The sequence below is a fragment of the Orbicella faveolata genome, unplaced genomic scaffold (genome assembly GCF_042242905.1).
Source record: "Orbicella faveolata isolate gen_17 unplaced genomic scaffold, um_ofav_v1 contig_24, whole genome shotgun sequence".
Classification (NCBI taxonomy): Eukaryota; Metazoa; Cnidaria; class Anthozoa; order Scleractinia; family Merulinidae; genus Orbicella; species Orbicella faveolata.
In genome coordinates this window covers 14,869,536-14,894,259 of record NW_028301552.1, presented here as the reverse complement: position 1 = coordinate 14,894,259, position 24,724 = coordinate 14,869,536, and the positions used below count along the sequence as shown (strand labels likewise).

General features: G+C 43.1%; 3 protein-coding genes, 2 long non-coding RNA genes and 1 other non-coding gene across 6 annotated transcripts; 3 read left to right on the top strand and 3 right to left on the bottom strand.

Annotated features, from left to right (window-relative positions):
* The first annotated feature begins 43 nt into the window (after positions 1–43).
* Positions 44–1,268, top strand: LOC149110551 (uncharacterized). Its single transcript, XR_016208163.1, has 2 exons — positions 44–384; positions 1,087–1,268. It is a non-coding gene; the product is annotated as an uncharacterized LOC149110551 (long non-coding RNA).
* A 7,417-nt stretch (positions 1,269–8,685) lies between these two features.
* LOC149110549 (uncharacterized) lies at positions 8,686–12,210 on the bottom strand. The gene is made up of 4 exons (XM_089292306.1): positions 11,964–12,210; positions 10,285–10,375; positions 9,115–9,240; positions 8,686–8,791 (listed from the first exon to the last, which is right to left on the bottom strand). Exons 2-4 carry the CDS (start codon positions 10,356–10,358, stop codon positions 8,686–8,688), a joined length of 306 nt encoding a protein of 101 aa, XP_089148432.1. The 5' UTR covers positions 10,359–10,375; positions 11,964–12,210.
* On the bottom strand, positions 9,303–9,836 carry LOC149110550 (uncharacterized). The gene is made up of 2 exons (XR_016207971.1): positions 9,699–9,836; positions 9,303–9,403 (listed from the first exon to the last, which is right to left on the bottom strand). It is a non-coding gene; the product is annotated as an uncharacterized LOC149110550 (long non-coding RNA).
* A 1,283-nt stretch (positions 12,211–13,493) lies between the features above and the next one.
* Positions 13,494–13,565, bottom strand: Trnah-gug (transfer RNA histidin (anticodon GUG)). Its single transcript has one exon. It is a non-coding gene; the product is annotated as a tRNA-His (tRNA).
* Positions 13,566–15,446: 1,881 nt separating this feature from the next.
* LOC149110547 (uncharacterized) lies at positions 15,447–16,563 on the top strand. Its single transcript, XM_089292445.1, has one exon. It carries the CDS (start codon positions 15,619–15,621, stop codon positions 16,444–16,446), a length of 828 nt encoding a protein of 275 aa, XP_089148571.1. The 5' UTR covers positions 15,447–15,618; the 3' UTR covers positions 16,447–16,563.
* Positions 16,564–19,220: 2,657 nt separating this feature from the next.
* Positions 19,221–20,165, top strand: LOC149110546 (uncharacterized). Its single transcript, XM_089292250.1, has one exon. It carries the CDS (start codon positions 19,247–19,249, stop codon positions 20,108–20,110), a length of 864 nt encoding a protein of 287 aa, XP_089148376.1. The 5' UTR covers positions 19,221–19,246; the 3' UTR covers positions 20,111–20,165.
* The last annotated feature ends 4,559 nt before the right edge of the window (positions 20,166–24,724 follow it).

The window sequence follows — 24,724 nt, the reverse complement described above, 5'->3', positions numbered from 1 at the left end:
GGGTTGCCTCAGTCCAATTTTACATTGAAAAGTCTTGTCGAGTGCAAATGTTTATATTGGACCTTATTCACCAGTGAAATGACTCAGAAGTGGATGTATTGGAAGGTGACAGAAAGGATCCATCAGAACAACACCCGTTGCTCATTCTCCTAGATTGGCTCATCGAGGATTGCTGTCCATTAAGCCCTTACACTCAAAAGAAGATTACAGACCTGGTTTCAGTTTGCACCAATCTCGATTGTATGAGAGTGGAATTTTTTCAGTATCTGCAAGACGATTTCGAGGTTTTACTGCGTTACGGTTTTGTATAACACCCTAGATACGGTGGTACTGATTGTTGGCGCTTTCCACCAACCTAGTGGAGAACTTTGACAGTTGCCTCAGGTTAGTTTTTATTTTTTTGTGTAGTTTATTTGTTTCATTGATGAAATATTATGATGATTATTTAACAACGGACTTATGAGTATTAAACGGTTAACTCAAAGGTCATGACACTCTATTTACGGTGTTAAACTCTTGACAGGACAACGTCAAGGGGTAGATTGTTCACTATATACTGTCATATTTAAATGTGTCGAACTTCACTGTAAATTAAGTTGATCAGCAGATTCTCGAGCTGTCAATTGCGAATATTTCGATCAAGTGTTCTCTTTTGTCAGACATTTTCTTGACCACAAATTTCCCACTCTTTGTTTGATGCTAAGTCAGCCGGTCGCGTCCTCAAAAAGCGTGGGAATTTTGCCGCGCGTGTTGCAATTTTGTGGCTCAATGGTTACGACTTGTTTGGTATCTTGCAGAATGCCAAAACAAAGGTAGTGCATTTAATTGTCGGGTTTTGCTTTGTTTTGCTTTCAATAAATGTTATTTTCAAGGCAATTGGCTTCAGCTGCTAGCTAAATATATTCGTTTTTCTATGTTTGAAGAAGCACAGTTGTTTGTCGGTCAAAACCAAGAGGTGTTGTATGGCCAGAAGTAGATGAAAAAAGTAGCTTGCTTTCGCCAATTCAGTGTTTCCTGATGTGGTTTCATCATTAAAAAAGGAGACACTTGAGGAGTTTTTGGTCTTAAAAGATTAATACATTTCAGAAGCCCAGAAGAAAAAAGACATCAAGAGGAAGAAGAATTGAGAAGAAGGGAAGAGTTAAAGGAAAGACTGGAAAGAGAAAGGCTAAAGAAAGTAACCAAAAAAAAGAAAATAAATTTGTGAAATTAAATTTGTCAAATGACAATAAATTTGTAAACAACTGATCCATACAGCTGTAACTGTGGCTTATTGTGTTTTGCAAGCCTCTCCCAAAATAATTGGCCCCTTACAAGCCATTCGACCATTCATAACTCAAAGCAATTACACTTAGCCAGACTGTACAAACCTCTGAAAAACTTACATGAGCAAGTCATGAGCAAGACATGATTTGTTGAGAAAGTGGTGCAAGTTTTTTTATGCCAATCTTTATAGCTTGACGCACTTAGTGTAGCTACCCAACAAACTTTTTTAACAAGTTAGTTAGCTCTGTATCATGCCGCAAACACCACAGCTTTGTTTACAAATGAGATCAACAGTTTTGTGGTGATGTTTTTTAACATTGAAAGGAGGCTGTGTTACCAGTCAAAGAAATTCTCGCTCTCTGGTTGGCTATTAAACTTGTGAAAAAAGTTTGTTGGGTGGCTACATGAAGGCGCATCGCGCTGTAAGCAAATGAATGAAAAACTTAAGTAAATAGGACAATCACATGACTTTTGGAGGGCATATAGTTTATTTGTGGCCCGAGTAGCATCATTTGCGCCCAAGCGCGAAGCGCAAGGGCGCAAATGATGCTACGAGGGACACAAATAAACTATATGACCGACAAAAGTCATGCGATTATCATTATTATCAATACACAAGGCCAAATTGTACAAATTCATTTAATAAGAAAAAAATGTTTAACAGAGATGTAGCATGAAACTATGGAATGGAAAGTTGTTGCTACAATACGAACAGCTAAACAAGAGCCAAATAAAATTCCTTTTTGTTTACAATAAAATGTCAAATATAATCTAGTTTTAAAAAGATTGGTAACAATGATTAGCAAAAAGACAGTTTACATTTAAAAAAATGATAGTCTTCCCGTTCACAGGCAGTGGACTCAGACTGTCTTTGCTAATTTCATCAAATAAGTTACAGCTTTTAGTCGCTATCATCGCTCTCGATTATTCGGCGGCGTTTGCGGGTTGATGGCAACAGTTCTTCATACTTTCCGTGATAAATGTTCATTGTTCCAATCTGAATATGTTAGGTGCAATTTTGGTACGGCTGTGCCAAGGAAATAAATTGGTTTTGGAGAAGAGACTGTGGGTTTAAGTTTGAGCTAGGACCGGCTGACGGGCCCGTGACATTTTGCCTTGTGATTCCTGAAGCTTCTTGCTGAACAGCGAGTTGTGGCTGAAATGTGTCACTTAAAATCTTTGAACACTCTCTTTTGTGCACTTGTTGTCTCGCTGATGTAGTGGGAAAGGCTCCGTTCATCTTTGTGCTTTGTGATTGCACAGATTTTCCTTGCGTCCACACCGCGCTGGAACAAAGAAGTGACAGTCGATGCATGAATGCAGTGATTCGTGTACCGCTCCGATAACTCTGCTTTGATGGAAATCCTTTCCATCATCTTGCTGATAGTATTTTTTCCCATAGGCTCATTTCTGTACCAGTGTCGGGTGCTTGCAAAGTTTACATTCTTGGTGGTAGCTTTGCTTGGAGTCTGAAACAGTGCCTTAAAGTCGGGATGAGTCTTGCCGAGGTAAAATTCAAACGCAGCCACTGGATCAAGTGCAGTTGAAGTTTCGTGCATACGAACATCCGAGTATGACTGCTCAGACTGTTTAGCGCCTCCTTGGTAATTTTTAGTTTGTTCAGTAAGTTTTTCGGTGATGTAACGGGCTCCAGTGTCATCAGTTTTTATTTCAAATGACTGCCTTGTAAGCTCCCGCCATCCCTCTCTGCCGCAGCGAGCAAAATGAAAACACAACGAAAACCAAATAAACTCAACTAACTTCTCCGCATCTTTCCAAACGCCGTCCGTGTTCTGCCCTTCCATGAAGTATCGATTCAATTTCTGCATGTCTCCTGACTGAATGGATGATTTGTGTTTTGGTTTCGCATTGTTTTCTTTCGTAAATAGCTTGGCCTTCGCTTCAAACATTTTGTTGGCAGACAAATTCGCTGTCTTGCAAAATGTTTATGTTTCGGCTGAGTGGAGCACAGGTTAGATGGCGATGAATGGCCGCTCTAATTCCTGTCAATGCACTTGGAGTTAATGCTTGGCCTTTCTCTGTTTTCACTTCAACGAAGAACTTTCGCAGAATTTCACTCAAGTCCGTTGCACTTACTGTTTTGAGATCCACTGTAATTTTTCTTTTCTCACACCATTTCTCGAACTTTTTTACTCCCCACTCAGTTGCTCTCTTGGTGTTTTTCGCTTGAGCTTTTTGCTCAATCTCATCCAGTTGCTCGTTGTCTAAGTCCGAGTTTTGACTAGAAAAAAGCTGAAAATTTGGGAGTTCTTCCATTTTAAAATGAAATTTCCAAACGGCAAACGTTCACTACGCAAGCTGTTCGCACCTGAATGGTTTTCCCGCGTCAATAAACGTAACCTGATTGGTTAATATTCATCGGATGATGAACCGAGAACCAATCAGCTGCAGGGCCGTTAATACATTAACGGCCCGCTAGGAGTCATTTGTGGCCCGCAAAGCACGTGTTTTCAAGAGGGCGGTTTTCAATTTGGCCGCGTATATTGATAATAATGCAAATTACTTTCCCCACTCAAGGGAACGTTACTTCACCGGGAATTGTGCAACTTGTTAAGATCATTTGTGCAATTTTGATTAAAATGAAAAGTGCAATTTTATTCCCAGACAAAGTTGTGCTATAAAGTCTCCAATGAAATTGCTTTTATACACATTTGCATGTCTGTAAATTTTTCCATATTTAGCAGTGTTTTGCACCATGATACAACCGCCCCTCAGGTTTTAATAAGACAGCAACATGGAACTATTTATATGCTTATTTCAACTAACACTTTCATTTAATTGTCTATTTGTTGAGATCTCTTATTTAATGCCTTATATTAAGTATGATTTTAACATAGCAGTAGCAAGGAAACTAGCTTCATAGATGTACATGTAATGTAAAAATCCTACAATTAGGTTAAATAATACTGTGGTATTCTGTGGTAATTGCAGTAGTTCAAATGCTTATGTACATTTATCATTTAAAATATTTACATAATACCAATGATGAAGCACTGCATAACATTATTATACACCAGGGTGCTACTATGGTCCTGCGTAGACAACTACATTTTCTTATTTCTGTACATTGCTTACTGGCCATCAAAATAATCATGCCTTACATGTAAATGCCAATTCTCTAAAAGAATAGTTAAATGCCAAACCAGTTAGTGGCAATTTCCCTAAATGAGAGAAATGGTTTTGATTGTGTGATACTATACCCCTAGGCCCTACATGGTGTAAGGGAAATTGGTTTTCTATACTACTGCAGTTTTCTGTTGTTACAAGATGTGTTAACATTTATGACATACAAAAATTAAGCAAATCCATAATGGCACATATTGATGTGAATTATGTGAAAGCACTGAATGATGTGGATGGAACTTTTTGTGGAGCAGGCTAAACTAGGCTTCTTGTATATGATTCATGATGTACTAATTTGAAGATAAATCCTCGGTAAAAGGTTTTCAGAAAAGTATATTATAGAACCAATGTAATATTGGTAAATAGTATTGGCAAATAGTATTGTATTGTATTCTTGTGTTTTTGCCATTTCATGTTATTGTATTGTGTGACTTTCATTGCACTTGTTGATTTACATGTATGATAAAGTTCTCCTCATGATCAGCTATAAATTAAGACTTAAAGTATATTGCTACTGCCTGCATCACAATAGCTACAGGAACAATTATTACAGTTTGAAAAAAAAAAACATTTCTCCACATGTCAGCTGGTTACAGTTTATCTGAATCGTAGAATATTTTAGTGCAATATGCCATAAGTCCCCATTTATTATGGAAGCTTGGCAACTTTTCGATTTTCAATATAGAAACTATTCTTCTGTTGTAATTACAATTGCATCTGATCTGTTTCTGTCTTTAGGTTTCCTGAAGTTTGTTCGAGTGGAGTTGCCTTTAAGCCACTGGCTCTTGACTACCTGAGTGCCAAGCAATCACATGTATTAATATTTTTGTGTAGTTGCATAAGTCCTTTCAAGCCTGTTGCCCTCTGGGTGTATACTTTCTGAGCAGTGTTCAGCTTCCATGCCCATGGTGTTCTTGGAAATGGCTTTCTCAGGGACATGGAAAGTTAACACATGCAATTTTTGAAGCAAGTTGGTGTTCGGAAAGTTTATAGGAAACCAGTGACCAAAGCTAGCACATCGGACCGCAAGGAAGGCTACCTCATGGCGACAGAGAGGGGTACTGGGCATATGGGCTTTAAGCTATGCAACCTGAAAGAAGCTTATGTCAACTGTGATAATAAATTTCAGACAAACAGTGGGTTGAGCTTTTTTCCATTTTGATTTCAAAAATGTTACAGGCTGTTGTTTCTGTTATACTGTCTAGTACTGATACAGTGTAGATTTTAGGAAGGTAGGCAATCACTTTATGTGAAATTATTTCTTTTTATGTCTTTGGTAACCTGTATTAAATTTAAAAGATGTTTTGCAGAGCTGAGATAATGGCACACACTGGGTTAGCAGGATGAATTAACTTCTTTTTTATCCATGCAGGCTTCACACTAGTTCATTATTTTGCTGCATTGTTTCAAAATGCACATGTAACAACTGAAAATTTTCAATTTTGTTTTCCAAATAAAACATCTTTGTAGTCGTTACTCATCTGCTTAAGTGTAAAAGATTTTATGATGTTCAGACCTCCCTCTGAAAATGACTTCAGAAACTGATCCTATGTCTGTTAATTGATGTTGCAGTCTGATGTATGACATCATCTGCCATCTTTGTTGCTGATGCTACACTCTCTACAAATTTCTTAATGACTTGACTCCTTTTTTTCAATGTGCTAGAAGATGCAGATGAACTTCCAGTTTGTGGCTGGGAAACTGGCATTAACTTGATAGGCTTTCCTTTTGATTGGTTTGCATAAATGAAGCCTGAATTACTCTGCCCAGTCTTCTTTTTGTGAGACTCATAAATACCTGCAGGTAATATAAGCCTTAAGTTACTTACAGATATTTTCAGGGAGATACTATTATCAAGTTTATCAGAAGAATGAACTAAGTAACAGGATTATACCTGTTTACCAAATTATTCCAAGATATCACAATTGGAATGCGGATCAACATGGCAAAAACCTAAGATGCCTCTCCCATCCTTGGAAGAGGTAAATGTTTTAGGAACTCCAGAACTCATAACTAAACCAGTAATGGTCAGACATTGAAAATTCTGAGTGGGAGGGGGTTTCACAGTAGAAAGGTAAACTGGAAATCTCATTAAACAAAGAAAAGAAACATCTGTGGGAGAGGTACATGTTTTTGGAACTACACATTTTTAGGTCTTTGCTTTTAAACAGGTGACAAAAATTCTTAATTTGCAGGTGCAGATTTAGGATAAATGGTGACCGATTTCTGCCAGAAACAACAAGTGCTGAAGGTGCAAACTACAGGGGTCTAAGGCCATGCTTCCCCAGGAAATGTTCTGGATTTGCAGTAACTCTCTTAAGTCCCCTTTCCTGGGTTTCTGAGTCATTCTGAAAACTCTGACCGATTTCCATAAAACGGTGGAAACTGGTTTGAATCCGTGCCTGATTTGAATGTAAATGGTTACCAGTCACCTCACCACCATGGAGTTTCTCCACCAACAAACATGCTGTTACTTGTCTGACTGTGTACATAGAACAGTTAATATATGGTATGGCTAGTATCTTGGCCAGTTTGGTTTGTGGTTGCGAGAGTCCCTGATGGCGAAGTGATCAGTTGCCTTGTTAATAATCCATCCAAGGCAAGGATAAGAATATTAAAGAGATTCTAAAAGATGGGTTTTAGGTGGTTTTTGTTTTTGTTTTTTTCAAATCATGCGAAGATATTGGTCAGAAAAAAATATTTCTCACTATCCTAACTCCCTCTCAAGCAACCAAAACCTGAAAAAAAAAATCAAATTTCATGAACCATGCATTGTACTGGTTTAGTTATTTCTGTAATATATAGATTTAGCCAAGCCTAAAAGCGGAGCTCGTCAGTTATTTTTTGGAATGTTGTTACTGATGAAAATAATCCAACATGTACATGTATGTGAAGTAAACTGCGAGCGATTTTATAGTTTCAGCCCGAACTAGGATCACATCAGCAGATCGAGGTGTAAGATGGTGTAATGATGAAAACAGAGCCATGATTTCAAGCATTTCAGGGGAGCCACCAATAATGTTGATCACATAACAGAACTGTCTTCTGTGCTTTTTGGTGACATTTCCTGTTCTTTCTTATTGAGAAAGACATGACATTGTTATTAATCATTATATTCTTTCTTAGTTAACAATTGGGACTCCTGCACAAAAGAAGTTTATTTACACATTTTTTGTTGTTGTGGGGTATGACTGAAATGTAGTGGCTACAATATATTCAGTCCCCAAATTTCTACCAAATGAAATCTCACAAAAATACCAAAGTAGTATACACATGTAAAAAGTTAAAAAGTTTTGTTTTCTAACTTGATCCCCAAAGACAGTTAGCTATCTTCATTTTTGTATGGCATCTCCTCCTGCTAAAAGGGTTTGCACCATCTCTTAAAGTATAAGTATAGGCAAAATCACTCTGGCATGAACAATAAATATGATATTTTGTTGCTGATCATGAATACTTGCATAGGCTTCTGATAATAATTTTACTATTCAATTCCAATGTGATTTGTTCTTTTTCTCGACTGAGATTGTGGAATACAGGAGCTGTTATTGGGTTCCATTAATTAATTTTGCTCATAATGATTAAATTATACCAAGAATTATAAGTACATGTAAGCTATAAGTAAGTTATATTATGTACGTGTATTTTGTCTGCACTACACAACCAAACGCACTCAAAGATTATGAGGCATAGGTACATTTGTCAGAAAAAGCCAGCATATCAAAGATATGTTTAGATTGACACATCAATTAAAGATAATTTATAGCAAAATGGATAAACAATACATCAATATCCTGCATGCACCAAAGCTGGAGATGGGACTATAAGGCAATCATTTAAACAACTGATTGAAATAATTTCTAAATTAGAGAACGCTATTTGCACAACTCTAGGGAACAAATTAACCTTATTGGACGTTGCGAATGGCAAGGCTGTCAGTAGAATGTCACAAATTTCTCAACTCTTTCTTTCTACAAAAATACTAATCCTGCAACTTTGCTTAAGACCCAGTTCTCCATTTCGTGTTGGCAAAATATTAATTTATGCCATGCCAAATGCCAGTTATCACAAAATTGATTTAAGAGCAACATAAACCAAGCACAATAAATATCATTTTTAAGCCAAAAAAGCAATTATTTGAATAAACCATGACATGATGAGTAAATTCTCTCCAAGAAAAACTGATTAATTTAACAGACACTTTAAATAATTAGTTAATACATGTATCATAGGTGTTTCTTAATAATGTAATACAGTTTATCTGTCACAATGTTGCAGCTACAGCTGTATGATATTACTACACACAGTATGGGTTGGAGAACTCAACTTCCAAGTCAGTTTGTTCAATGAACTTTGTGCAGAAATTATTATGGCATCAAGTTGTCTGTGAATATAGAGAAACCAAACAAAGCATTACAATCTTAAGTAATAAATTATTGAACTCTTTTACATGTATGTACAATGTATATTCCATTAATATTGGGGATCTCTCAGAAGCTGCATCTATGATGATTTAATTTGCTCCCAGTGCATTTTTTTATGGAACTTTTCACACATTAATATCTCTGTTATGACAGCGGTCTCTGTGTTCTATAACAATTAGTACACAAGAAAAATACACTCAGTAAAATATTGTTTACAATAAAAATCAATCCCTATAAGCAATCATAAGGACCTTCAATTTATATTTCTTTAGAAATATCTCACCTGGCCATGGTTGCTTTGAAAATCTTTGCTGTTTTAATCCAGGTTGCCCATGTGTACACTGTTCGTATATTGACTGACAGGAACAGGGATGTAATCATACTGTATATCGCTGCTACTTGAACACCACTGAACATACAAAGACATATCAATTATAATTTATAACCAACAGATGACATTCCTTTCATCGATATACAGTGTCCTTCATTGCTAGTTGTTTACTGAGTGTCTACAGTAGTGAATCAAATGCTAGGGGGATGGCACCAAAACTTTCACAGTGGCAGGCTCTGTCCTGAGATGCAAAGCAAACATATATAACTGTTATGAACTTGGTGACTTGCTTTTGAGCGCACATGCAATTTGCTTTAAACAAGAAACTGGAACATTGCAGTACAACAATGTGCATGTAGTCCCAATCAAAGAGCCATCCAGGCTGTTTGGTTGTACATATAACTGAAAATCAGACTTTGTCAGGATAAATACTGATGTTCTTGCTGACTTAATCTGAATGTGCAGTTCCAGAAGATATTCACATGCAATGTCTGAGAAATCATTAATTACAAAATATGCTTTAAGAAATATCTTACCTGGTAAGGCCAACTTTCAGAAAGTTTTGTAATCTAGACTGGCTGGCCAGTTCATACATTTGACAAGTTGACACTGGGCATGTTTGTAAATTTGTGCGCTTCAACATCACATTACAATGTACATTTAGTAGCGTTGGTCAACTGAAAACAGCATAATTTGGTTAATTAATTTACACTGTACAATATTTGGTTATATATTGGTGTATATCGTTGCACACCAACAGATGACTATTAAAATTAATTTACAGAACATATTGGCAGCTAAATCATAACAAGTGAAAAATTGAGCATGAGCCATTTACATGTACATGTAACAGCCCTCACCTCAGAACTGTCATAGATATAATGTATTTTCAAAGTCGCTGAAATTTCAGATTATTCAATATTAACATGCACGTACATCTTTAACAGTGTGTTTGCTTTACATTCACTTTACACACAACCGATATCCACCATAGGCAGACTTTTAAGTTTGCCTTTGAAAATAAATTGCATCATCTAATGCATCTTTCATTACCTATTCTTGTGACGAAATGACACAAAATCCAAGTACAAGAAGTCATAAGCATAAAACTAACTTAATTACCTGGTAATGCTTACAGCACCTCTTACTGTCTGCATATGCCGTCCATAAACTGGTACTGCCTGGACAATACTCATTATTTTTCTGATCACATCTTTTAAAATGTCACTGTTATATAATTTGTCCTGAAAAGGCAAATGCATGAAATATTATGCCTTTGGCACTCACCACATACCTTTACATGATGTACAATGTACACCAAGTCATGATCGACATTCACAATTCTTTTTACTTTCATTGTAACTTTTTTTGTAACTTTTTGCAGTGTCATTTTCCCACACTTGAAGACAGGACTTCCACATTAGGTGGTAATTCTCTATGAATTCACAGGGAGTGATAACAATTAAATGGTGACTAACTTTAGCAAAGGAGGCATTCAAATGTCAGATTTTAACATTAACTTTCTTCAACGAGCAAAAAAGTAAAGCACAACAAAGAAAACAGTCAGTGACATTCGGTTAATAAGTTAGTCAATCAAAAATTAGTGTGAAAAAGAGAGCAGAGAGAGAGTGGAGCGAGGAATGCACTCTCACCAACTAAATTTTGAATGTACATAAGTAAAAGTTATTTTTATTACCAAGAAATGGTCAGGGCAAGGACTTCTATGCCCTAAATTTTTTCTACGTATGTAAATGTCATTTTCACTGTTCAAGTTACTGAGCACAGCTCTTAGCATTTTTTTTAATTAGTACTATCTCACTGTTATGGAACATTTCCATAAATGTAAATACCACACTAGGGAATAACATCTCATTAGGAAAATAGAGGCCATGTACCCCCAACCAAAAACAGTGGCACTAATAAAATGAAATAGCAAATTAAAATCAAAGTAGAGCTTTACTTGCCAACAGGGTTTACATGCATAATCGTCTACTCGACATTTCGACTTAACAAGCATTTCACCAAACCGAACTAACTGGACAACAACAAAATAAAACGAAATCTACATTATAAACACAATATGCATATCATTACAGCTGAGTATCAAACAGCAAATCCCTTCTCAATGAAGGATGACTGAATGAAAGAAAGGATGAAGAAAATTCGTTTAAGCTTGCAGTGTTAAAGTTTAACAATTATTCACGCTTAAGCATAGATTTGAATATCACAGTGTGTATTTTTGCCGACGGCTTAATTTAGCTTTGCAGTCATTTTATCGGCGGTAGCTTTACCAGTCTTCAACCAAATTAACCTGGAAATTCCTCCCAAGCATTTCTAACAAAACGAGGAAATACTTTGTAATCACAAGATGTAAATATTCACATAGGTACGTCAAAAGTAAATTTAGCAAATCCTGTTCGCTTCGGCTTAAAATGGTTTGTTGACCTATCTTGGTTTAAGAAATTTTTGCAGTCTTGGAAGCGGTTGTGCCAATTAACACAGAGAAAACTTCAAAACTCACCCGGTAGTGTTTACAAATACAGATTTTTTTTTTTAAACGTGACGACGAAACTCGAGACAAAACTTGATCTGTTTACAATATGCAACTTACAACCTCGATCCACAAAACCACTCAAGTGTTATTGTTATGAGCGAAATTAAACCTATGTAATTTACAAAATGCCTCACAGCATGGCTTCAAATAAGGAAGACTTTGAAAAAGGATTCCTACTGAAAATAAGCTTATCTCGCCGAGGCAACTTCATAATTTCCATAGCAAACCCACAACAAACGTCGCTTACCTCAAGTTGGCAATTCACTTCGGCCAGTGCAAATCTTCCAGGCAGAAACTTGCTGCAAAAGTTGTGAAGACTGAACGGAACTGATCTAATCTTTTCGATAGATCAACGAATCAACCACTTTTTTCTGCTGTGTTTTCTGTTTTACACTAAACACACAGTTCTCTAGTTCGTCACCTGATTTTAATCATGTGACTTTTCTTGCTCGGCTGCACAGCATCTCGACGCGCGAATTAATTGAGCGGTTCTACAGTCGTCAGGTATTTCGTCTCCTTTCTATAGTCCTCGTTACCTTTGCTTCACGGCATTGTTCCGTATTATTTCATCCCCTTTCTCTAGTCCTTGACTCGCTATAATTAACGGCAGTGTTCAGTACTGTTTCACCTCCTTCCCCAGCGCTGGCCCGCTCTCTTTCACGATCTTCTTCGCTACTTCTTTGCTACTTCTTTGCCTGTAATTTCTTGCATTTCGTTTCTGTTTTATGCTTCAGTGCAACCCCATCTTAAAAACGTTAGATCAACCTCCGCTATTATTTGTTGATATGGCAAATAGAAATGAGTTTTCTTTTCTTTAAAAATCCCGCCAAAAAAAGATGGCATTCCTCGGTTCCCCCGTTTGCGCTACCGCGAGGCTCCTCTCCCCCTCCCCCAGAGTCTGTACGGACGGCATTCGCTCGCTCGCTCGTACGGTGACGTCAGTAGTAAAGCACGCTTATAGGGGCCGTAACCAATCAGGAGGCGATGCATATCATTAAAAAAGGCTCTCGACCAATCAGAGGGCAGTATTTTCGATTTGCATAAACAAGATGGCGTCCAGGGGGGTCAAACATGGCGCCCATGCCCAAATAAGGGCAACATGTCCAAATAAGGAGAAATATGAAATCGAGGTTGTGACGCGCATGTCCAAATAAGGCGATAGCCAATCCATGAGATCGAGGCTGTCACGTGCATGAAATCGAGGTTCGGATGGGAATAAAAGGGTTTGCGTGAGTGTCGAGTGAGTATTGTTGTTTTGAGCTAGGCGACTAGAAGATGTCTTCAGAGGAGAGCGAGACGAAGGTGAATAGTGTTTCTGAAGAGAAGATAGAAGAACTTGCCGCGAGGGTGATGGATGCTGTTCATGACGGTATTCTTGGAAAGATAATGAAATGCGCCGTTTCTCACGCTATGGATGTCCTCCTGAAGAAAGAGGTGACGAAGCTGGCGGATGAGGTGATGAGGTTCAGAAAAATGCTGTCTGAGAAGATGTTTGATGACCAGTCCATCTCGTTTAAAGACCCTGTGTGTTTGGAGAAGTTGTCGGATGGATTTGAGGACGGATGGGAAGCGTGGAAGAGCAGTTGGGAGGACCGAGACGAGTTGGCGTACCGAGCATTTATCAAACAAATTGTAAAAACACCAGAATCAGAGGAGTGAAAAAACATTTTTATTCATGCCTGTAACACTAATAAAGATCCTTTAACGAGAGAATGTACATGGTTTGTTGCGTGATTTTTTCATCGTCTCTATAGGGAATAAAAAAGAAAAAATTTAATGCCCCGACCAGGAATCGAACCTGGGTCTTTGAGGCCACAACTCAACGTCTTAACCATTAGACCATCGAAGCGCTTACCTCTTTAGGACTTGGTTTTGGGGTTGTCATCGGGAGGCAGTCCGAAATTCACGGCTTTGCAATGAGGGCAGAGTCTTTCAGAGGGTTTCAACCGCTCAGTGTGGAGGGCTTTACAGGTTCCGTGAAAGAATTGGTCGCAACAGGGTGTCAGGAAGTAGTCTCTGATACTGTGTTTGAAAGTGTATCCTTCCTTGCACCATAGACATTGAGGGTTAGGAAATCGAGACATGGAGTCTGAAAATAGAACAAAAAACAACTTTTATTGGTCATTCCACTTATTACAGGGTGGGACGTGTGCACGGTCCTATTGACCGGCACCCTCTTTTTCTTCGGGATATCAATCAATCAATAAACGATTATTGTAGTACTTTCAACCATTGTGATCAAGTAACGATGCGAGCCATGATCGACGCGGAGGACAAATTACCCAACGTGTAAATAGTGTGAAATAAAAATCAGAGTGTGTTTTTACAAAAAACTGTGTCTGTCTTTTTCTTAGTTTGGGGCCTGTCCATTCATCAGTATGGCTTCGGCGACTCCTCGGGGGTATTCGTCGATCCATTGAAAGAACTTGCAGGTACGCTTGGGACACTTGAGATAGAGCCTGTCTGGGTTGGACTGGGAGTGGGAGGTGGCTAAGACCAGGGATTTGCTGCATAGACATCGGAAACAAGCCGGGTCGATGTTCCTGTAGCAGGGGTGGGTCTGTTCTTCGACGCGTCTCAGGTAAGTGCCCACCTCTTTGACGCCACAGGTCACATAACACTTGGTGTAGAATCTGGAAGAGGGGCATCGGTAATATTCCCAGGTACCACCGTCTGGGGTTCGCACGCTTCCGTATGTCAGGGGTACCATGCAACGTGGGCAGATGGAATCTTGTGGTTTCAGTTGGTTCAGGAACTGATCGGGGTCGAATTCCTCCAACACTTGGACTTCGGTGAATTCTCCTCGGTCGTCCACTTCAGGGGGTACTTCTACGAGGTCGTCTTTCTTGAATTTGTCGAGTCCCATGGCTTCCAGGACTTGCACGGTTCGAGGAGGTGAGTCTCTGATCACGGTCATGCATCCGCCTTGAATGGCAGGTAGCTTTGAGTCTGTGAAGATAGAGAATGAGTTAGTATCCCAACAAGGTGTTTTCACGTCGCATGGTTTCTAGGATGTGGGTGGTTTTTCGCACGTTCTTGGGGGTCGGTCTTTGCCTTCGCTTGTCATGGTTACTTTTCATTTGGCTTTTGACTTCTTGGCGTTGGATCGAAAAGGCGCTCCAGGGTCGCGAGAAGCCTTTGAGAGGGACGGTGGTCCAACTGACCGAGTCCGGGGTGATTTCTTTGAAGAGGACGCGTTTGTTGAAACGGAGTCTGGCACGAGGTTTTTTGAATAACCATCTATCTAAAGTGGATTGTAGTTGTTTACCTCCTACTTCTCTTTCCACTCTCTTGGGTAAGAGCAGTTCCAGTTTCTTTTTGGACAATTTTTTCTTTTTCCTGATGGGTTCGACGTGTGAATCCATGACGACTTCTGCTGAAAAGTGACTCGTGATGGAATGCGTTGTTCGACTTTATGGACGTTTTTGATCAATCAGTGACGTGTGGTGTGATGGGATCATGTGACGGTCTTCGTTCCGATTGGCGGGATCTGAAGTGGGCACGTGATCCGGGAAAGTACGGAGTGAAAGTGGATCCACGGCGCGGGTATAAAAGGAGCCCGTTGGACGCAGCGAATCATTCTCGACTTGCTGTTGACGCGGTGATGACCTGTAGGATTTTGGATGAGAGAGACGTGCAAGAGATCCTTGAAGATCTTAGACAACAGTTGAATCGAGCTTCTGACGTTTTGGATAGAATCGAAAAAGAAGGCGAAAGACTGTTACACGCGAGGATAATTGAATTGGAGTTACGTCTTGTCTCTCCTTTGTACTATAGGCTCCAGAGGCACTTGATTGACTGGGGTGTGCGTGATTGCTATCCTCATTTGTCGGGCTTGGAGATCACGAAGCGAGCGGATCGAGAAGGAAAGAAGTTTAACGAGTTTGTCTGAGGGTGTCAAGATGACTTACTATAGCAACTCGAACCAGATTCGGGACCTCGTGGAACAGATCGTGGATCTGAAGGTACACACTTTAAGAGATCTCGACGCCATTCCGGATGCCAAGGTGGACCTGTACATTTTTGACAATCTCTTCGAACCGTCAGGTCGAGTACCCGATAGTCTGTGGTCTTTTCAGCTCTTGATGAGACGTCGTCCTGACTGGGGTGGTACGATTTTGGAGATGATGAAGAATAACAAACACGTGTTTTTGTTTTTCGGTGAGTGGTGTCGCGTGATGTACCGAAGTGGTAGCGGTCAATTCAAATTCATTCATTGTAGTGATCCCACCCTGGACGCCGAGCGGGCCTGTTTGATCGCCACGGATAACCTCACGTACATGATGACCGATGCCATCCGTGATCTGTTTGAACCCTTGCGTTTCTCTCGTGACCTATCACGACGGGTGTTGGAGGCAGACGAGAGTCCCATGGTGAAGTCGTTACTGACTTTCAGCAAGGGAGATTACAAGGAAACGTGTCTGAAGTTGGAAGAGTTGATCTACGATATCATGCATCAACGTGATGTGTGGAAGGATCGGTTTTTCTTTCGTGCCATGGACACTGATCGGGAGGACCTGTGTGGTGAGTGTAAAGAGAGTATGCGACAAGCATTCTATGTGAAGGGGGACGAGCAGGAAGCCCTGAAGTGGAGACCCGGTAAAGGGGAATGTTGTTGGAGAAATTGTAAATATTATGCCATGGATACCTACGAGGAAGACTGTGATGATGAGTATGGACGAGATCTTAAGAACATGGAACATGTTGATTACTTTACAGATTCAGACTAAGTCTTTTCTTCGCCTTCTTTTTCGTGTTATCCAATCAGAGTCGATTTTTCGTAAGAACCAATCAGGCACGACGTTTTTGTACATATAAGAAAGTGTGAATAAAGAATTGGGTTCAAATCATTATGTCCCATGCTTTGAGTTGGTTGATCTCGAGAATGTGTACGACCATAGCCGATCGATAGTGTTGGACGACCTTGTGTTCCAAGTGCACTAGTGTCTACGAGCGATACGGTCAGGGTGAACCCATCCCCGACCATTTCAGCGATTCGCCCTTGGAGGTGTTTGACTATACCGACGTCGAACCCAACGTGATGCGTTTTGTGGTTTATATCTTGTGGTTGAAACGGCAACCCGATTCATTTAAGAAGTATCTCGAGGTACGGGAGCAACGTTTCGAGTTGTGGAGACAGTGCGTGTACAAACTTTATCGACTATGAAGAAAGGTCAAAAGAAGAAGCAAAAGCCGCTTTCGACCGGAACGTTACTGGGACGGTATCGGGATCCTTCCAGACCCGGTAGTCTGGGCGGTCTGACGCGATTCGCCCAGGCCAATAAGATCTCGGTACGACGTGCTCGCGAGGTCCTGCAACGGGATTTGGGGTACACGTTGCACAAACCCAGACGTCGTCATTTTCCCACGGTCCCGGTGGTGGTGTTCGGCATCGACGAGCAGTGGACGGCCGACCTGATCGAGGTGATCAATATTTCGAGGTACAATCAAGGGTATCGTTACCTCTTGACGGTAGTGGACGTGTTTTCCAAACACGCCTGGGTCCAGCCCTTGAAGAGCAAGACGGGTAAAGCGGTGACGGAAGCCATGGCAAAGATCCTGAAAGGAGGTAGAAAACCCATCAATCTCCAGACAGACGACGGGAAGGAATTCTACAACAAGACGTTTCAGGATTTGATGAAGCAGAAAGGCATTCATCATTTTTCGACGCGCGGGGATACGAAATCCAGTGTGGTGGAACGGTTCAATCGGACCCTGAAAGAACGTTTGTACCGGTACTGCACCGTGAAGAATACGATGACGTATGTGCCCGTGTTACAAGATCTGGTCCAAGGGTACAATCGATCGTATCATCGCAGTATCAAGATGGCTCCCGATCAAGTGACTTTAGCCAATAGCGAGGACGTGTGGGAGACTCTTTACGGAAAAAAGAAAAAGGGAAAAACATCAAGACGACCTCCGCTGAAAGTCGGGGATCGTGTGAGACTGAACAAGAAGTTCCGTCAATTCAAGAAAGGGTATTTACCCGGTTGGACCGAAGAGGTGTTTGTGATACGCCGAGTGCGTCCTGGGAAGGTCACCACGTACAAGGTGGAAGAATGGGACGGCACGGCGGTCGAGGGCACGTTTTACGCGCAAGATTTGCAAAAGGTGGACGTGAAAGACGACGATCTGTTCCGCATCGACAAGATCGTCAAACGAAAAGGGGATAAAGTCTTGGTGCGTTGGAAAGGTTGGCCAGTCAAGTACGACAGTTGGGTGGATAAAAAAGGCTTGTACGTGACCCAAAAGCCCAAGACGAAAAAATGAAAGACTTTTACGTGCAGTTGATGAGCAATGCCAGTACGAGCGAGTTCACGGACAACAAGGCCCACAGTTTCAAGAACCGTCTGCCGTATCCGCTCCTGTTTGAATCCGGCAAGGAATGGAAAGTGGGATTGGCGAGCGTGTCTTACCCGATTCCTCCGTCACGACCGCATCAAGTACCAGTCCCTCAAGCGCATGACTTTGACGACGACGACTACGTGTTTGGCCTGGACTGGACCATTGAAACGTTCAGGTTGCTAGACGACGGGATTACGTGGAGTCCTTATCGATACCCCGTGACATTTTACGTCAGCGGAAAGGAACTGAACCGTAACCGACACAAAGTGACGAGTGGCACATCTCTCATGCAATACCTCATCAATCGTTTTCACGAACGCCTGTATCATTACATGGATCATGAGGGTGAAAGTCTACGAGCACCGAACGGGAAAAAATACTACCCCGTGTTCCGATGGGAGGGGAACGATTTGATTATCGATAACACCGACACGTTCCTCAACGACTCCGGAGACAGAAAACGTCCCAGAGTGTATTTTGGTACTAAACTGGTCAAGAAGTTGGGTTTGATTCGCGAGGAATCGTATTACTCCGTTCACTTGAATGTGAATATGATCAAGATCTTTCCCGACGACAAAGTCCCGTCTGATTTCAAGAAAGACTGGACCAACCATGACAGCAATCGATCTCGTGAATTTTGGAATTTGGACAGCCACGGAACGTTACAGCTCAGTCCCTATTGCAACTGGCGCTTCAGTTACTTGGACGAGGAATACGCCAAGACCTATCAGCGCGGAGTCGTCGTTCATCCGGACCTCCCTCCGCCTCGGAGTCCCATGTACCTGTATTCGAATATGGGTCGTAGCACCATCACGGGGAATCGCGTGACGGATCTCTTGAGAGAAGTCCCCCACGACTCGCTCAAGACGACGTACGAACCGACTCAGATTCAATATAAACCCGTGCGCAGCAACGTCTTGGATATAGTGGAGGTGCAATTGGCCGAGAACGACGGAAGACTGGTGGACTTTACCTCGGGCGTGACGTCGGTGATATTACACTTTAAGGATGAATGAGTCTGTCGACGACTTTTACGTGCAACTGATGAGCAATGCCACCAAGAGCGAGTTCCCGGACAACAAGGCCCACGGTTTCAAGAACTGTCTACCGAACCCGTTGCAGTTGAGAGAGCCGGGATGGAAAGTGGGTATCAGCGACCTCTCATTTCCGTCCGCGACGCAAAAGATGGACTTGAAAGATTCTCTTCTGTTTGAAATCTGGTGGATCGACATGGTGAACGCCTCCATAAACCTATACAGTCGGGTCTCTTCAGCGACGCGAGAGGGCGATTTGGAGTTCACGCCGAGGACCGGTACCGAGTTGATGAACGCGATACGAGATCGATACCTGCATAGGTTGAGATCTAGAACGGATGCCGACGTGACGATGTACAAGAAAAAGAGTAAACCCGACGATCCCACCGAATTGCTGTACATGGTCATGCATCGGGCCGAGCATGGAGAATGCGTCCTGGACAATTCGAGAACGTGCCTCAGCCTCCTGATCAACGGTAAACGCGTCTACCCGCAAATGAACATCGGCATCGAATTGGCCAAGAAGATGAAATGGGTGAAGATGGGAAGATTACAGAACGGACAACCGGGTTACGTCTTGGGACCCCACCTGAGGAAAGAATTTCCCAAGGAAGTCGTACCCACGGCCACGGACTTGATCATAGCTCAGAATGACGGGGACGAGACATTTTACAAGATCGACCCGGACACCTTACATTTGAGTTGTTTCATCAATTGGGTGTTCACGGATTTGGATCGCAGTTACGAAGAGGCGTTCGGTCACGAGCGTCGTTCCTTGTTCGTGTATTCGAATGTGGGACAGAGTATGGTGACGGGGAATCAAGTCACGGACCTGTTGAAACAGGTTCGTTACGATCCGGACGTGGTCGACCTTCAACCGAGACACATCCTATATCTACCGGTGCGCACGACCTTTTTGGACATTGTAGAGACGCAGGTATCTGAGAGCGACGGACGACTGGTGGACTTTGCATCGGGCGTGACCACGATCACGTTGCATTTCAAGAAAGGATGAGTAATTTTTACGTCAGCTTACCCAGTCACAGTGGTAAGAGCGAGTTCTCGGACAACAAGGCGAACCATTTCAAGATCAGGTTACCACGTCCCCTACGCCTGAATGGAGAAGGAGGTTGGAAAGTGGGAATGAGTAGCATCGCCATGCCGGATGCGCACGTGACGTTGCCTTCTTTCACCGCTTCTGAGGATAAAACCATCTTGTCCTCCTTCTCATGGAGACGCATAGAATCGAGTAGTTTTTACTCGTTTGGAGAAGCTTACTTCGACACGGATGACCTCAAAGAGGTATTTTACAACGTGGACGGTGTCGGATTCATGAAATCCATGATCTCCTTTTTCACGCGACAACGCATCTTCAAGAACTCCGGACCCAAATTGGGAGCCAAATATGTCACGGATGATGGGAAGAGAAGCTACGTCAAATTCAAGTGGGAAGGTGATGAACTGGTCACGGACAACAAAAACACCTATCGTCCTGTCACGCATTTCCCCACGTTCCACGTCAATGTTGAACTGGCTTTAAAAATGGGATGGCTCAAAAAGAACAGCAGTGGTTACGATCTGGGACCTAACTTGCAGTTCGAACTTTTTGACGATGTCGTTCCGGACATTAGCGTCATCGGGGACGTCCACGACAAGGAAGGATCACCTGTCTTTTGGGGTGTCATCACAGATAAGGGAGGAAATGGAGATTTTTTAAAACTCAGCATCTATTGCAATTGGCGTTTTCTAAACCTGAACAAAGCGTTCGAGGTGGTGGTGGGAAGCAGTTCGCGTTCCTTGTTCGTCTACTCTGACGTGTGTAGAAGTGGCGTGGTGGGAAATCAAGTCACGGATGTACTGAGAGAGGTCAACTTGATTAGAACAGGTGCGGGTGTCCAGTATTTCGAGCCTTACCACATTCAATATATTCCCGTGCGCAAAGACGTCATTGACATAATAGAGGTGCAAGTGGCTGAGACAACTGGAGAACTGGTGAGATTTGGACCTGGCAATACGATCGTGACGTTACACTTTAAGAAAGAATGATTGGGGGAACGTTGGTACGATTTCATCCCGATAAAATGAGGCAATCCGGAGACGGATTCGGCATGGCTTGGAGAGGTGTCAAGAAACGAGGTCCCGGCATTCTCCGAGACTTTATCACCGAGACGGCCACGGAAGGTCTGAAAGGTTTAAATTCGGGCGGCAAGGGAGGAAAGCCCAATTGGAGAGGTGGACTCGCCGGGGTCAAGAGAGGAGCGACACGGGCCGTGAAACGTAAAGCGACGCAAGAGATCAAACGAGCGTTGGTGAAAAAAGTGAGAAAAGATCTATTTGGAGTATGAATCCCATTTACTCGAGGCGCGTGAGACTTATTCCGATATGACGAACGTATAAAGGCGGATCGATCTTCCCGTCCCGATCAAAACGCCCGAACTATCGTTGGGTGCAGTCGGCCCTGAGAAGGAGACGAAGACGACGACGACGTAGACGATGACGGACCTCGTGGCTCATGCCCGGTCGGCGGGGGTTCGTAACCCTCGCCTGAACATGTTCAGTACCCCTCCCACGGATGTCAGCATGTCGTCTCGACGTTTGGTGAGAATCAACCCGTTCAATACGGGGATCAACCCCGTGACCTTCCAAGTCGATCCTCAAGAAGACTTTATCGACTTGAACGAGAGTTTCTTCGAAGTGGAATTGACCGTTAAGAAAAGTAACACGACGAATCTGTTGACAGCGGATGTCATGGGACTCGCCAACAATCAAAACGAGTTTGTGGAGAACGATCGTAAAGTAGGACACATGGTAGAACGTCTGATCGTGGACGAGTTGGCCTGGCGCAAGATTTGTAAAACCCCGTGTCACCAGGACACGAGCGGTTCCTCCCGAGGAGTGCGTCATTTGTTATAAAGTAAGCTGTTCGAAATAAAAGAGGTTCATTTTTGAAAAAGAGGTTGTGTGGTAGTCATGGCTCTTCAGTTTCAAGGGCATAGACATTTGGACGACGTGATAGCCAGGTTAGAAAAACGCTATGGAAAAGCGGGTGGAAAGACGCCTCAACCCAGTGAGGCTCATTTCAAGAAAAACCAACCGCCAAAACGACAACTCAATCTGAAAATACTTCAACCCACCAAAAGACAAGTGTCTTTTCAACCGCCGTCCGTCCTGGACACCGGTGCATTACCGGCGACGCTGACCACGCGTAGGAAACGCAAGAGAGCCGCCCCTGCCATGCCGAAGCTTTCCGAGAAGGAAGATAGGAAAAGAAGAATGAAAAAGAGGCATTGGTACGAGGACAAGTTCGGAGATTTGAGTAAATTCGCCAAGAAAAAACCTCGAAAAAAGAGATCGGCGCCTGCCAAGAAAAAAGGGCGTCCCAAGAGAGCCGCTGCCAAGAGGGCCATGGCCAAGATCAGGAGTCGGGCCAAGAAGAAACTCATCTGTTTCAATCGTAAGGTCACCCTATTGGGTCTGTTGAAACACATCCTGGCCGTCAAGACCCCATTGGCCAAGTTGTTCAGATAAAAACGGAACGTCTCGAGACCCTGGACCATTTCATGATCATGGAACGACGCAAAGCGTTTCAATTTCACACGCCGTCGAGTTTGTTGATAGCGGGTCCGTCGGGGTGCGGCAAGACGGTGTTCACCACCAAACTGCTCTTGGAGAACGGCGACTTGTTCCAACAGACACCGAAGAGTATTCATTACTGCTACGGATCGTGGCAAGACGGTTTCCAAAAGCTCAAGAAGGGTGGAGTCAAGTTTTACGAAGGCATCCCCGACAGCGAACAGTTACCCCGATGGTTTCCCGGAGGGGGCGTGTTGGTCCTGGACGATCTGATGGACGAGGGGGGTAACGACAAGCGCGTGTTGGATCTTTTCACCAAACATTCGCATCATCGGAACATCACGGTGATTTACTTGTGTCAGGATCTATTCCCCAACGGAAAATTCGCCAAGACCATTTCCAGAAACGCGCATTACATCGCGGCCTTCAAGAACCCTCGGGATCAGTTGGGGATACGAAATTTACTTCTGCAATCGTTTCCCACGCAATGGCAGGAGGTGTTGGACACGTTTCGCAAGGTCACCGATCGACCTTACGGTTACATGCTATTGGATCTTCATCCAGCCAGTCAGGACGATCAACGCGTCCTCAGTCACGTATTAAAAGACGAAGGATTCGTCCGATGCCATCAGTTTGCGACATCATCATGTTGAGGAGCGAGGTCGAGTGGTTTCCGCTATTCATTCACCTGTGTAAAAACAGGCTCAAATACATCATGAATCCCCACGAGCTGGACTACGAACCGATGAGACAGGTCACGGAATGCGAGAGTTACCGTCAAGTACGGTCCATCATCAACGCATATAACGGTGAAGGTTTCGATTATTTGGTTCATAAACAACAAGAACTCGCCGAGAAGAAGATAGAAAGAGAAAGGTACATGGATAAAAATGAGCTCTTATGGTAGTGACGATTTCAACTTCTCGGCTCTGGAAGATTATTCGCCTTGGGGGACACCAAATCGGACGACTACTCCGATTCCGCCTGCCGCGGGTGTGGGTACGAGTCTGAACACGCCTCCTTCACCGCGATCGTCACTGGCGACACCGCCCCTGCCCAATGTCTCGCCCGTCGGAGTGGGCACCGCTGGCTCGGGTGCACCGCAGACCAACGTCACGGTGGGTGTCGGCAGTGCTGGATCGGTGTCGCGCGCCAATATCACGGCAGGTGTCAGGGAACCCAGGATAACAATGTCCACACCTTTGGCACGAGCCGCTCGAGGAGGGAAACGACCGAGACGCGTCCCACGTCAAAACACACCGACGTCCTCCAGTGATTCCGGCAGCCGCAGACGAAGTAGCGCTAGTGGTAGCGGCGGTGGAAGAGGCAGAGGTGGAGGCGGAGGTGGAGGCGGAGGAGGTGGAGGCGGAAGTGGTAGTGACTCCACACCGCCTTCGTCGATTCGATCGGGTCGAGGAGGAGGAAGAAGAAGGAGGCGAGGAGACCGTGTTCTCGACCAAGCCCAGATGCAACAACAATTGGAAGAGATTTTGCGCCAACAACAACAAACGGCCGCGGGTCGTCGCATTGCGGGCATCACGACCACTAACACGATTACGACCACCTATAAAAACGGACAACGTCCTACCGTCACACGCAATTCGACCAGTGTACGTAACTGAGAACAACAACCATGAGAAGACGCCGTTGTCGACCGAAAAGGAGAAAGCAATGGGGCGGTGCTCTTGCGAATGCCCTGTCTGCGATGTTACCCATTGGTAAAGGGGCTGCCTTGGGATTGGCCAAAGCATTGGGTGGTCGCGCCGTGAAAACAGGCATCCGAGCTGGAACGACCGCTGCCATTGGCGGTGTGGGAGTGGGCGTGGGTCGAGGGATCCGAAGACTCGTGAGACTTAAGAAAAGACGACCCCCTCGTCGATGAAAAACCATTCGAATCAAGATGTTGAGGAGTGAAGTCGAGTGGTTCCCCTACTTTTTGCATCTATGTCGATGCTCTCGCTCTTACTGGGATGCGACCAGCATGGATCACGAAGACATGAAACGTATCGCGGACGAGTGCGATAGTTACCGACAAGTCCAGGACATCCTGAACCAA